The following is a 13,616-nucleotide window of genomic DNA, read 5'->3' as shown; positions in this document are numbered from 1 at the left end:
CTTTTAAAACTGGAGTTAATTGAAATTACTTATTTTAAGAATGGTAACCACGAAGGTGTCAAAGGAAGAAAATTCAGAGTTACGGCAAATGACTTGGGTGCTTCACATGTATACTTATTAAAAACAAAACAATAAAGAAAGAGAGGATATAATTCAATAAGCCTATGCAAACTAGAAATGATATTATTACCTAAAATCCTTCTGGGTAAAAAATATGCAATCACATTGTGTATCAATATTCTGCTATTTTTAAGGTAAACGTTAAAAAGGTACCTGGTCTAAAAAATATATCAAGTTAGTAACTAACCGCATCATGCATTCCAGTCTACGAACTGTACAAGGCTTGTCAGTGTCCCAAAACAGATAAAACCTATGAAAGCGCTTTTCTCTTCTTGTTGACTTTACAATTTTGACAGAAAATTAAAAATTTTAATATCCATTTTTACATTTGAATTTTATTTTATAATATTTACAGCTTTGAAAATAATCTGGTTTAAATAATCCTTACCATAAACTGTCCGAGTTCAGTGAAAGTAAACCTATTAACTCAAACTCTCCAGACTTAGGATTTGTCATTATTATTATTCATTGAGGCAAGATTGTTTTTCAATATCCTCGTATTATAGATGGAGGGTAAAGGATATTTACTGGAAATTGAGTGGACTCTGAAGGCAGACTTGGAAGCTACCTAATAGTTGCTGTGTGATGTTGAGAAAAGTGATTTCTCTTTCTTCTTCTGCAAAGTGGAGATAATAAGAACCCCACGTCGCAGAGCTGTTGTGAGTACGAAATGAAATGTCAAATAAAATCCCAGGCACAGTGCCTGCTCATTTGGATTGCTTGATAAAATGCTACTTGCTCTCCTCATGTTGTCTTCTCCAATTTGAGAGCAGTAGAGCAATTTCAAATGGAAGGTCCTCTTAGGATGCCAGAAAGTTCAGTTGGATGGTGTGTTTGAGGCCGACCCACTCAGAAAAGCATCCCTTCTGTGCCATTCGTAACAGACAACCACGAGTGCATTACAAAGCTTCTTATAGAAAGGACTTGTCTCCACGGACTAGGATAACCTACATTGACCGATGGAAGGTAACGGATGTTAGGTTACCGTTAGGGTTACACATCTGGTGAAGAAGAGACACAAAGCCATTACACGGGTTAGTTCTGAAATCATGTTGCCTTCCTGACTTCACTCAGTTCTTAAAGATCGACTTGTAGTACCTCTCTCCCACTTGAAATTTGGTTAAATATCTGTGCCCCATATTTTATTAATCACATTATTTATTGATAACAATAAGGGGGATAGCACTCTAAATATTATTTATTTGGGGCTTTGAAAATAAATACATAAATATCGTATTCTGAGGTTGATTTTCCTCTCAGTTAAATTTGTTTTGGCCTAATTTAGCTATTAATTTCCATTCTCTTGGCACATTCCCACCCTCCAGGTGGCCCGTGAGGAGCAGGCTGGTGTGACTCTTCTGAGATGAATCCACAAGGAAATATTTCTCACATGTGGATAATCTGGCTTGAGTCTGAAAATAATAGAAGCACGCGGCCAAGAGAAGCAGGGGAACTTATTTTATTTTTGAAGGCCCAACATGCTTCCTGCCGCTTATAAATCTTAGTGTTGGCTCTGTAGATTGTTTGGTTTCTGAGGATCCTTTGTAAGAAGAGTGTTTGCTGGCATCGTTTCTTCCTTCATTTATCTCAGTGGAGAAATGGCAAGATTAATCCACTGGTGCCTGGGAGAATTCCTTTTCCAATCCAGCCTGGTTTTAAAGTAGCAACTAATCCCTGGGGAAGACTCGGAGTCTTCCCTAATCTTCATTGACTCAGTAATGAGGCTTCAGTTTGCTGTTTTAAAGGGCACCACAAATCCAAGGACTGCCCCTGAGCGCCCCGGGCTGGGAGACGAGCCGGCGGTGAGAGTCTGCCTGGCTCCTGCATCGTACAGAGAACAGTCGACTCCTCAGGGACTATAAAAGGTTCTTTTTCGACTGACACATCTCTGGCCTTATCTTTCTATTAATTTTAATTCAGAAGCAGATCTACAAATCATAACTGGGAGAAAGATTCCTATTCTCAAATCTTAAAAACATATATTGTTAAAATGTATACATATTACTAAACCAAATTTATGATAAATGTTTGTTCAACCAGGAATTATAGTCATTACTTGCTCTGCTTAAAGAGGCATCTTCTAAAGAGTCTGACAAATCGAATGTGAAGGGTAAAAAGAATATTCCAGTGTAAGTCATCACCTGTCTGTTAAAAATTCAGGGATGCAAAATTTAGGTCCTGCTAACGTTATTTGGAAATTCATTCTGAACTTTAAAACCTGCCCCTCCTTTCTAATGTCTCATATCCGTTAGGCTGCTGGGGCATCCGCCTGCTGGGCCAAAAAGTGACCAACTGGGCTGTGCTTCAGATTTCAGCTCTGAGGTTCAAGTTACTAGTTTTTTTAGAAGAACAGGGAACAAGGAGTGGAAGAAGCCCCTCTTTTTATTGTCGCCTGCTGAGCAGGCATCCGGCATCTGCTCAGTTCTCACCTGAGACTTAGTCGGCAGTCACCTGCTTTACACCCCCCAGATCCTGTTTTTTCAAGCACGCAGACACGATCCTCTGAAACACAGAGTCATTCAGAAGGGGAAGAAGCTGGATGGCTGCCCCCTGCAAACCTGGCCCTTCATGACTTTTGCTTCCTCTCAAGGTCACTTTCGGAAACTGGGCAAGAACTTACTGTTGCATGTCCCGCAAAGCACAGCATACTTGGCCTGCCTTCTCTGGGCTAAACACATTCACAATTTGAGCACAGCTTTTAATTCAAGTGATTTCAGATGCCATTAGTTTAAATAAAGAAAGTTTTTACTTGGAGGAAATCATTAGCCTATTATCTTCCAGAAAGCTTCAGGCAAGCTTCAGTGTTACAGTATGAGCCTCAGCATAACTGTTTATCGTGGAGACTAGTTAACTTGGGACCCATGACTAACTTTCTCCCCGCAGTGTCTTCCTGTTAATCTCACTGGACTCCCACCAGTCCTTTCCTCTGATAAAGATCCTCTGGGGGGGCGACTGCAACAGTTGTTCAGAGGCAGCATCATCACAGAGGAAGGCAGGGATGTCGTGATGGGCAGTGTGTTAACTGAATGAACTTGGCCTTGGCTGGACTTGCAGATGTGCCTGATAGTAAAAATACCTTAAAGAATGAGCAATTAGGAAGTCAGTTCAAATATCTTTAAACTATTAAAATGAACCTATTACAAATTAAATATGCCTTCATTTCTGTCTAACCCATTTGTTAATTCACTTAACAACATTGAACAGTGTGTACCAATTCTCTGATTTTTTTTAAGGGATCAAAGCTCCAAAGTAGCCTTTTGCCTTTAACAATATTTCTAGATCATGATTTTAGAAATTCTCAGAGCATTTTGTTCTGTCCTTGGAATATTCGATAGGCAATTTTGTTCATTTGAACTGCAAATAACGACAAAACACCCACATGGAAATCATGTTGGGGAATCAGAGAGCCCGTGTCCCTTCGGTGGAGGTGGAATAGTCAGGCAGGTGCTGAGATGAGAGGCACAGGGTGCCCACTGCTGCCACCAGCTCCAACACCAGAGGGTCTGTGTCACCGCAGGAATCCCCGTCACTCCTCTGAGGGCGGTCATGACTTCCGTCCCTCTTTGAACTGTGGAAATATTACCAACTTAAAGCCGGGCAGTTCCCATGTTTCTTTCCAAATCTTGGCTTTGCGTTTGGGGACAGGAGACACAGCTCCCGCCCTCCCTCGCCCAGCCTTCCTCCTGACTTCCCGTCCAAGTTCAGAGGCGCAGTCCCCACCCGTGGCTGGAGCCAGGAACCTGGTGTGACGCTTGATTCCTTGGACCCCTTCTCCATTACCATCAGCAAGTCCTATGGGTGCTACCTTCAAATTTTGTCTGAAATCAGCCTACTTTTCTCCATCTCCACTGCCGTGATCCCTGTCCCCGCAACCACCGCCTCTCAGCTAGATCCTGAAATAAGTCTCCCTTCCAGCTTCCGTTCTCACCCTGTCCCACTCATGGGACACTAAGACTGGATTCTGCCTGTAAAATTATCAATCCAGTTATACCCCTCCCCTAGATAAAACACTTTGTTGGATTCCCATTAAGTAAGACGAAAATTCAAGCTCCTCACCCTGAGGGCCACGGCTCTGCAGGGTCTGGCCACTTCCTGCCTTTACGCCCTCACCTGTGCTCCTTCCCACCCGCTTTGTGCTCAGAAGTGTCAGGCTTTTCCTTCTGCCCTGCCGTTCACTCCCTGCTCACTGCGTGGCTGGTTCCTCCTCCATCATCAGGTCACGTCCTTGCCACGGAGGACTCCGCTGACCACCCTCCCAAAGTGAGCCCCCCAGATTCTCTCTCTCACTGTGCCCGCTCTGTGGTGTTGACAACACTTAACACAACCTGTAATTAATCTGTTCTGTAATTCTGCTTTGCTTCCTTGTTGACTGTCTGTCTCCCTCCCTAGACTAGAAGCTGCACGAGGGAAAGGATCACGTCTGTCTTCTCTGTTGCAGCAAATCTTAAATTAGCAAATTAACTTAAGATTGTACACATAGTAATACTCATGTACTTGTCGAGTTAACTGAATGAGCACGATTGAAATAGAGGCTTGCGCAAAGCAATCCCAAGTGTGAAACTAACGTAAGAAGGCAGAAGGGTCAGCCTTGGGCCAGGCTTGTCAGCAGCCCTGTGTCTCCCCAGACTGCCAGAGGATTTAGCAGGCCCGGGGCGGCCCCCACCTGCCTTGACCGATCTTGCTGCGACAGCAGAGGGGTAGTCTGCTTATCTGGGGCCAGGCTTATTTACTCAGCACCTACTGTGTGCCAGGATGGGCAAAACTACCCATCATGTTTTATCTTCTGACTTTGCTTTCCAAGACCTTTGTCCTTTTTTCCATTACATTTGCTTTGGGAATACTTGGAACCGGGCCTTCCAAATCCCTGTAGTCAGATGCAATCCCTTTTTCCTCTCAATGTTCTAAAGCTCTGATATACTCATTTTATAAACAGTTGTGTATTGCTGGTTTCTTTCCTCTGAGTGACTGCAGACCTCTGGGTCCCACGGTGGATCCACATTTGTGTCCCACCCTAGACCTGGCTCAGTGTTCAGAGACAGAGCTCAGGCTCCATAAAGAGGTTCCCGATGGGAGGGAGGAACAGGAAAGGATGGACGGGGAAAGAATTCTGTGGATTTCAGAGGAGCTACAGCACTGCCCAAACTTTTGACATTTTAATAACAAAGATATGCATTTTCTTTGCATCTTAGTCCATCGCAGGCAATTATTTGGGTCCTTATATGGGATTCGGGGCCCATCCCAGACCTATAAATAAATCAGACTCTCTGGCAGGCAGGGGAATGCGTGAGGTGGACCTAGGACTGTTTTTCCTAAAGCCCCGCGGATCCTGCTGTCCTGGCTGAAACCCACTAACCCAGTTGGTCACTGTCTGCCTGTTCAGATTGTCTTCACCTGCCCTTTATTGACCTTTCATCACTCTGTAGAAGGTGGTTGAAAGCATACATCTATCTATATGCTCACTTTTCCAAATGAAACAGGGATCTTATTTTGGAAAATTAATCTTCGTAAAACAAGTGTAGAAACAGAATGCAACATTTGGTGTGTCTGTACAATGCTATCACGTTAGGTTTGCACAACATACATGACACCATGCAAGCAAGTCCCTCCTCCGCCTCTGCCTGCCGCCTGCCGCCCGCTGGGGAGCGCTGTGAGGCCGTTTATCTTCAGCTGTGACTCACAACACTTGCCTTTTCCTTCCTTGGGCTCTTCTGTTGAGATGAACCCATTCTGTTAAGATAAATTGTTAACTTTTAATAATAAACAATGAATAAACAACTAGTGACACTTTAGAAAAATGCTCCCTCTGCCTCCCAGATCTTTTGGCTCCTGATTTGTGACTGTGATACACTCCCATTGAAATGTTTTAATAGCTTGGTTTTAACCATGAAGAAGAGGAAAATGGATTCAGTGCATAAAAAGCTCTGGTCTAATGTCTAAAGGTTGACTGAAACCTGAAGGAGGTTCTACAGATGAATTACTTCAATGTATTTTCCAGTTAAAGAGTCAGCCTTGGATATGATTCAAACAAAATATGGCAAATTTTGCCTAGTCACCTGAATGTAGAATTATGACCAGGGGTTGCAGGTGTCAGCCAGCGCATGGGTTCTAGGCTGGCTGCTTCTCACTCACACAGCACCGCTCTTCAGTCATTCATACTCCCAGGATTCGCTCCTCCAATTTCTGGTTTAGGAAGTTTGAAGTGGAGTTCGGTAATCTGTCCTCCTAAAGACTCCAGGCCATCCTTAGGATTTCTTCCAGCCCACATCGAATCTTTTAGTGCTTGGGGGTAAAGAAAAGTGGACGTTTGGGTTCTACAAAAGTAGCTTATTGCATCTTCTCATTTCAAAATTGAGCGGAAACTGCTAATTCAGTGCCTTATGGGGATGGGGCCTATGGGTGACAGGCAGTTGTGGGAAGACATGAGAGGTAGCCTTGCCTCTCGGCCTGATCCAAGATCCGAGAATAGTAGGACCTTGCGCATGGATGATTCCAGCGCACTTGGAGCTTCCTCATGTGAAATGAGAGATGCTCCCGTAGTACATGTTGGTGCATTTTGAAGTCGGGAACTTTTAAAGAAGGTGAGTTAAAGTGCTTATGTTTCTTCAAATAAGTTTTAGATTTTGACATGGACAATAATGATATGGAATATTTTGTTTGTTTTTTTCAAAACTGTAAAGGGTTCTCTTTGTCCTCAATTTCTAAGATAGCTCAGAAACCAGGGGAATTCAGTCTTTATTCACAGCTCCTCCTCCTTAGCTTGGCTCCCAGAGTCCAGCTGCGTTCCAGTGCAGGGGCTGATCACCACTCCAGCAACAAGGCTGCTTGTTAGTAAATATGTTAAGTGAGTCGAGGCTCTTCCAGAGCGTCGGTGTTTATGCTTCACCAGACAAATCGTTTAGGGGGAGAGAGCCCGCCCGTTCATAAGCCAGCCGGCCGTGACTAATGGCAGTTCTGGCCCCAGCCTGGACTGAGGGGCTCACAGAGGCAAACCCCGTCTCACTTTTGGCTCTCTCTCAGCTTGGCAGGTTTAGAAAGCATTTCCAACTCAGGGCGTCAGGGATTCTGGTACAAAAATGCTCAAAACTTCAAGTGCATTGGAATGTTTATAAAAATCACCAGGGCACCAGTCCTGCCTAAGAGAGGTCAGGGAAATGCATTTGTCTAACCTCACAAAGGTTGTTGACCAGAGATTTCTATTTGATTTAATCTACATCTGTAGCAATTCTATAATTGAATAATAAGTCATTTATTATGAAAGTTACACGTGTTTCTGACAGTGACCCAAACAGCTCTAGCTGTGTTCTCTCTCCCTATCTCCTTTTTTAAGTACGGTGATTGAAGGTTTTGGCCAAACTTCCTTCCTCAAGGAGGATTATTAATGTGTCAGTCACCCATTGTGAGGGGGATATTAAGCAACAGATGCTCCATGAGCAGATTGTTCGTATGTGGATGGCATGTGAGTGCCAAAGCAGGGGCTTCACTGGATCAGCCACCACAGTGACACTGCTGGGGGAAATGAAGCTGCCTGTAAGCCGGGCCTAAGCCTGGGGAAGGGATCCCCAAGGGTGAGAACAGAACCTGTGGACTCTGGGTAAGTTTGGGGAGATGGACTGGTCCCAGGGTGTGGCAGCACCTGAGAGGTGGCAATCTCTGTATTTTCTCCAGGTAATCTCGTTAGACCCCCAACTTTTAAAACCATCCATATGCCCGTGGACCTCAAATAGACCTCCAGGGGGTCAGCCCAGTGGCACAGAGGTTAAATTCACATATTCTGCTTCAGTAACCTGGAGTTCACCCATTCAGATCCTGGGTGTGGACCTATGCACTGCTTGTCAAGCCATGCTGTGGCAAGCGTCCCACATATAAAGTAGAGGAAGACGGGCACAGATGTCAGCTCAGGGCCAGTCTTCCTTAGTAAAAAGAGGAGGATTGGTGAAAGATGTTAGCTCAGGGCTAATCTTCCTCAAAAAATAAAAAATTAAATTAAATTTTAAAAAAAATAGACCTCCAGTTCCCACCTCTCTCCAACACTCTAGATTCCTATACTAGCTGCCCTCATGATGCCTCCCGCAAGAATGCCGGAAAGCATCTCAGAATTGAATTTCCCAACCCGCTCCACTTCTGGGTGTCCCCATCTCATCAATAAAAACAAAAATACAGGAACTGTCTTTGGTTCTCCTCTATCCCTCCTCCATCCACAATAAATTTACCAGCTAGTCCTGCTGACTCGACCTCCAAGATAGACTACAAAGGCAGGAACCTCCTTCAGCGTCACCAGCTCCCCTCTCCTCAACCATAGCTCTGCTCTCTGGTCTCCCTGGGAGTCACTTTGTGAAACAGATCATGTCGTATCCCTCACTCGGTGGAGTGGTTGGCAGTCAAAGTCCTATTAGAGTGGGTTCAAGAGAAATTAAGTGTAGGGGGAATGGCGCCATGCATCCAGCCAAGTCTTGGAGAGTTTCTCTTTGAGAGGCAAACGTGGGTTGGGAGGGTTGTGTTTTCCTAAGGTGAGATGGTGAGACGCGTTTGTTTGTTGATGGGGTGATCCGGGAGAAAGGGAGCATGAGATGATACAGGAGAGAGGGAAGGATGACCAGAGCCATCCTTCTCCCTGGCGTCCCAGCACGTGCAGCTCATCCACAGTCACAGGAGGGGGGACCCAAGTGCCTGCTCCACAAGTGGGCTTTAGGTAGATGGACTGATGTACTGGTCAGAGCTCGCCCCTCTTCTCTCAATGTAGTAGGAAGAGGGTCATCAGCTGACAAGGAGAAAGATGACTTTGCGGAAGAAGCAGGTTTGGGGACACATGTCTTCTTTCTGAACGTACCATAGAGCCTTTGACCAGCTCTTCCCTCAGTCTCACATGCTCTTGCCTGGGATTTTCACATGGCCTAGGATTTTCCATTGCCTAGGATTTTCACTGGTGACTGTGACATTCAAGTCTTAGCTTAAATGTCACCTCCACGGAGAGGCTCTCCCTGACCTCAGGATCTAAAATAGCAACCCTGTCACTACGCTCACATGACCCTATTTTAATTCTCTGAGTAGCATTCATTACTCTGAGATATTTAGCTTGTTAATCTTTTGCTTGTTTACATGTTTATTGCTGTATCTCTTGCTAGAGATACTAGCACACACTAGGCTCTAAACAGATAGAAAAATCTTTATGAATAAGCTTGAGGCATTCCTTTTCCTTCAGGGAGGAAAAAGAAAAATGTGTCATGATGGAATACAATAGAACCCAATTTGGATGTATCAACTTGAATAAGCCTGGAATTAAATCCCTGAGAGAGAGAGAGAGAGAGTGGGAGTGTGTGCATGTGTGGAGGGTGGGGGTACACCCTGTAGCCTTGGCTTCATCATTAGCCAACTTAAGTCACACGTGGTCTGTACCCTCCTGGGCAACAGAAGATCTCTGCGTCCCCAAGGCCACTCAGCATGTGTGGGACTTGCCTGCCTCCTCCAGTGAACTTGGCATAGTTAGAGATGAATATTATGTAAATATCTGAACTAAGTGTATCAGGAAAGAACCTTTAAAGTGGGAGCATGGAGAGGCAGAGCTCCACTCTGAACCCTTAAATAGCGTCTGAACTGCGCTGAAAGACCCTCTGGCTCTGCCGCCAGCTGCAGGCCTTTCGGTGGGGCTGGAGATTCGAAGTTTGTTGGCCTAGGGACAAATGCCAGCAAAGTGTCATGCATCTAAAGCAGCCTCCTTTTGTCTTAAGGTTTATATTTGTAGTTCTTTTAAAAAACTCCTAACCTTTCTAGGGAAAGATTCTAAGTAGTCCAAAAAAATTCCTGTGTATTGTTTAAAAACAAAAACACCTTAGTATACCCATTTTGAAACAATCTGCGGAAATATGTGTATGTTCTGTACGTGTGTTTCTTCCCTAAATCTCTAAGGATGGCACATAGCTGCTGAATGGTCCAGATTGAAGCAGTATATCATTCTCTGAAAGGAAAGGCAGGAAGCGACTGTATGTTTAGCCATTACCCCGGGACCACTCATCCTCCCAAGGTCAGGAAACACTAAGATAGTGAGCAAAGATAAACTTCAGGAAGACAAGGGATTTCCTAAGCACTGACTTGGCCCACCTTTTCAGTTAAAAGCCATGGATTCTGTAATCAAATCTTGGTGCAAACTCTGGAAATTTGAGGAACCAAATCCACACTGATGAAAGCTAACATTATTAATAGATGTTTCTGACAGTTTCTTCCTCTGCCTGTAAAGAGTGAGCTCTCGCAGGTAAGATGCCATGCTGTTAGGGACCCTGTGATTAGTGATGTTTGCTGTTTACTCCTTCAGGAAAGATCAAAGTTACCTAGGCTTTATAGGAACTGTCAGAGACCTGGAGGGCCTTTGGTGGTTGTCTGCATTTTTTTTCCTGATTTGTGAAATTCACCTCATTGACGGACCCATAAATTACAAACCATATAATCTGCCAGGCTGATGGGCAGAGTTCTGGACTGCAGTGTTTTCTGTTTTTCATTTATTTAGGCTGGAGGAGAAAAAATAGATCCAGAAGAGGCACTGATCTACGAAGAGGATTTAGATGAAGGAGATGGTGTTGAAGGAGAGTTGGAAGACAGCACAAAATTAAAAATGTTCCGCAGGCTTGCCTCTGTGGCTTCCAAGCTTAAGGAGTTTATTGGCAACATGATAACCACCGCTGGAAAAGTTGTTGTGACAATTTTACTGGGGTCATCAGGTGAGAGTTTCTGCGTGGAACACACGTAGCACTTTGGTGAATAATGACTCCAAAATAATAACTATAGCTTTTGTAAAACTAGCCACGTGTACAACTCACACACACACAAATAGTTTTCTCTGTTTTGTTCTAGTTTTTATGTTTTTAGATGATTTCTGTTAACCTCTGTAAAACAAGCTTTCTCCATATCTGTTAAGTGACCTCATTTTCTATGTGTAAATTACAAACACAACTATCCTTCTCCCGTGGAGCCTACGAATGGCGATTGGCTGCCGTGGACAAGCTGAATGTGCCCATCGCGAGCGGCACATGTGTGTTCTGAAAGCACGTCTGTTTGCACTGAGTCGTTAGTGATCTTAATTTAACTCTCCAGGATATACTATTTTTCTTACTAAGTTAGATTGTAATCTTCCAGCACAGACACTCACTTCCTTTAAATTTTGGCTACAGACTGCTTATTCCATAATAATGTTATCTTGGTTTTCCCCCTCCTTCCATTCCACTCCTGAGCTACTGTGAGGTTTACTCCATGCTGTTTACTTGAAATGTCACGAGATGAAACCACTTAACTGCTTTTTAATAGGAAAATAAAAAAGTGCAAAAGAGAATAGAATTTCTCAAGGAATATAACCCAATATTTTAACAAGGAGTCATTTCAAAATGCCACGCAAAAATGTTTCTAAATGCCTATAAGGAATCATGTCATTGTACGTTTCCCTTGTTGGTGATAGTGCAGATCAGAGTTTGGTGGCAGGACAAAGTCTCAGTGAGACTTCAGCTGCCACACAATGGAATGTTCTTACAAATCCTGCTTAGCCAAAAGAATCATTTTTAATGATTTTATGTCATATAATGTCATTTTATAATGATTTTTATAAGTTGTTATAAAATATGGTATCAGGGAAAGTTGGAGTGGACGTACAGCTATCCCTGAAAAATGTGGGGGCAAAATAGAAAGGTGGAAACAGGCCAGTAAATGTGCCAAGTCCTACTGGTATGAAAAGTAGATGTTTACTTGACTCAAACGCCACAGGGAGACTTTCTTCCTCACCTGGTTATTTGTCCATCTTTACAAATATCATTTTGTGTGTGACTATTTTTTACAATAAAAATAGTATTCTGAATTTTATAAATAAAATGTAATTAATGTTTTAAAAACCTGATCAGTACCTAAAGCATATGAAGGAAATTTGCGTAATCTCCAATAGTTACATTTGCTGAGTGGTAAATGATTTTCCAGTCCTGTGCAGGTGTTCATGATCGCGTTTCTTCTTCTTTAGGTATGATGCTGCCGTCTCTGACCTCGTCTGTGTACTTCTTTGTATTTTTGGGTCTGTGCACCTGGTGGTCCTGGTGCCGGACGTTCGACCCATTGCTGTTCAGCTGTCTCTGTGTTCTGCTGGCTATTTTCACAGCAGGGCACTTAATTGGACTTTATTTATATCAGTTCCAATTCTTTCAAGAAGCGGTTCCACCCAATGACTACTATGCAAGGTAAGAGAAATGGTTCGGACATTTCAGGGGGAATGCCCCCTCCATGACCTTGTCTGAATGTTCAGGGGTTAATCCTCTTGTGGGTTAAGCAGAGATTTGGTGGGGGAGGGGGGAAGCAGTCTAGTGCTTTAAATTTATTGAATGACACAGTCTAGAAGGAGGTAGACAGTCTCTTCAGATGGGGCTGCTGCTCGGACTCAGAAAGAGGAGAAGCTGCTGTCTTAGCAAGTGGAACAGACACATGGTCTCAGCTGTGGAAAGAGATCCAGGAAGAACATTTTACATCAAAGAATAATAGCAATGGGTTAAAGCCTCCAGCTACAAGGAGCTCTCATAGGACAGAGGACAAATTGAGTACCAAACATAATAACTGATTGTAAAAATTTAAAAGTAAAAATATATGAGTCCATGTTGTGAAAGAGAGAGAGGAAAAGAAATATCTAATTTGCTTCAATAGGAGATGACCATTACACCAACTCCTTACTATGAAAATGGGAATTAAAGGCAAAGATTCCAGCATTTACTTTGATTTTTTAGCAGGAACTCTAGGCCATTCTCCATTAATGAGGGAAATTCCTTGCTACAGGATCACAACAGCTAATGAAAGGGAAAGAAATAATAGAATTAGGAAATTACTATTTATCAATTCTTAATGAAATGCTTGATTCTAGTCACAAACTGTGACCGTTAGTTAAAAAGGTTGTTGGGATGAGGGATGTTTGCAACAATGACAAAGTTTAACCTCACTGATTATTTGCTAATTGTAAAGGGAAAAAATCAAACTTTACTGTGGTGGTCAACACCTTAACTAATTGATCAAACTAACATTACCAAAAATGGGCTAGCTCAAGAATGTGCACTTGAAGATGTGATGCCATACGAGGTCTGGGGCATCATCCTGTGAAGTCTTTACACCCAACCTCCAATTCACAGGAAATATAAAGGAAAAAAAATAATTTCAGTGACTCCAGAGGATCAGAAAAATTCAGAATGTAGATTCTATATCAAAGGGTCTGGTCTCTTGAAAAATCAGCATCATGACAAGGAAGTGCCTGGGGTGGGGGTGGGGGCAGGGCTGTTCTACTTTAAAGGAGAGCTGAGGAAACCTTGCAAACACATGTGAAGCGTGACTCTAGGTTACATTCTGTTCAACGGCAAATCTCGAGAAGACATTTTGAGGTTAAATGGGGAAGTTTCAACATTCATTGGTTATTAGCTACTATGATAGAATTATTGCTAATTCTTAGGTGCATGAATGTATTATGGATATACAGGAAAATGTCATTATTTTAG

The 13,616-nt window shown here is 43.2% G+C and overlaps 1 protein-coding gene across 12 annotated transcripts in view; it reads left to right on the top strand.

Moving 5' to 3' along the window:
• Positions 1–13,616, top strand: part of PIEZO2 (piezo type mechanosensitive ion channel component 2) — a 418,984-nt gene that overhangs the window by 245,308 nt on the left and 160,060 nt on the right. For all 12 annotated transcript variants that reach the window (XR_011541935.1, XR_011541934.1, XM_070627457.1 and 9 more), the window contains exons 6-7: positions 10,619–10,829; positions 12,110–12,323. Coding sequence is in view for 10 of the 12 variants with exons in the window: in XM_070627457.1 (XP_070483558.1) it covers positions 10,619–10,829; positions 12,110–12,323 (425 nt within the window). In the remaining 2 variants the exon portion in view is untranslated. The remainder of the gene's footprint in view (positions 1–10,618; positions 10,830–12,109; positions 12,324–13,616) is intronic.

The sequence above is a fragment of the Equus przewalskii genome, chromosome 7, assembly GCF_037783145.1.
Source record: "Equus przewalskii isolate Varuska chromosome 7, EquPr2, whole genome shotgun sequence".
NCBI lineage: Eukaryota > Metazoa > Chordata > Mammalia > Perissodactyla > Equidae > Equus > Equus przewalskii.
Note: the sequence above shows the minus strand (reverse complement) of the source record. Positions and strands in the feature narration are given on the sequence as shown.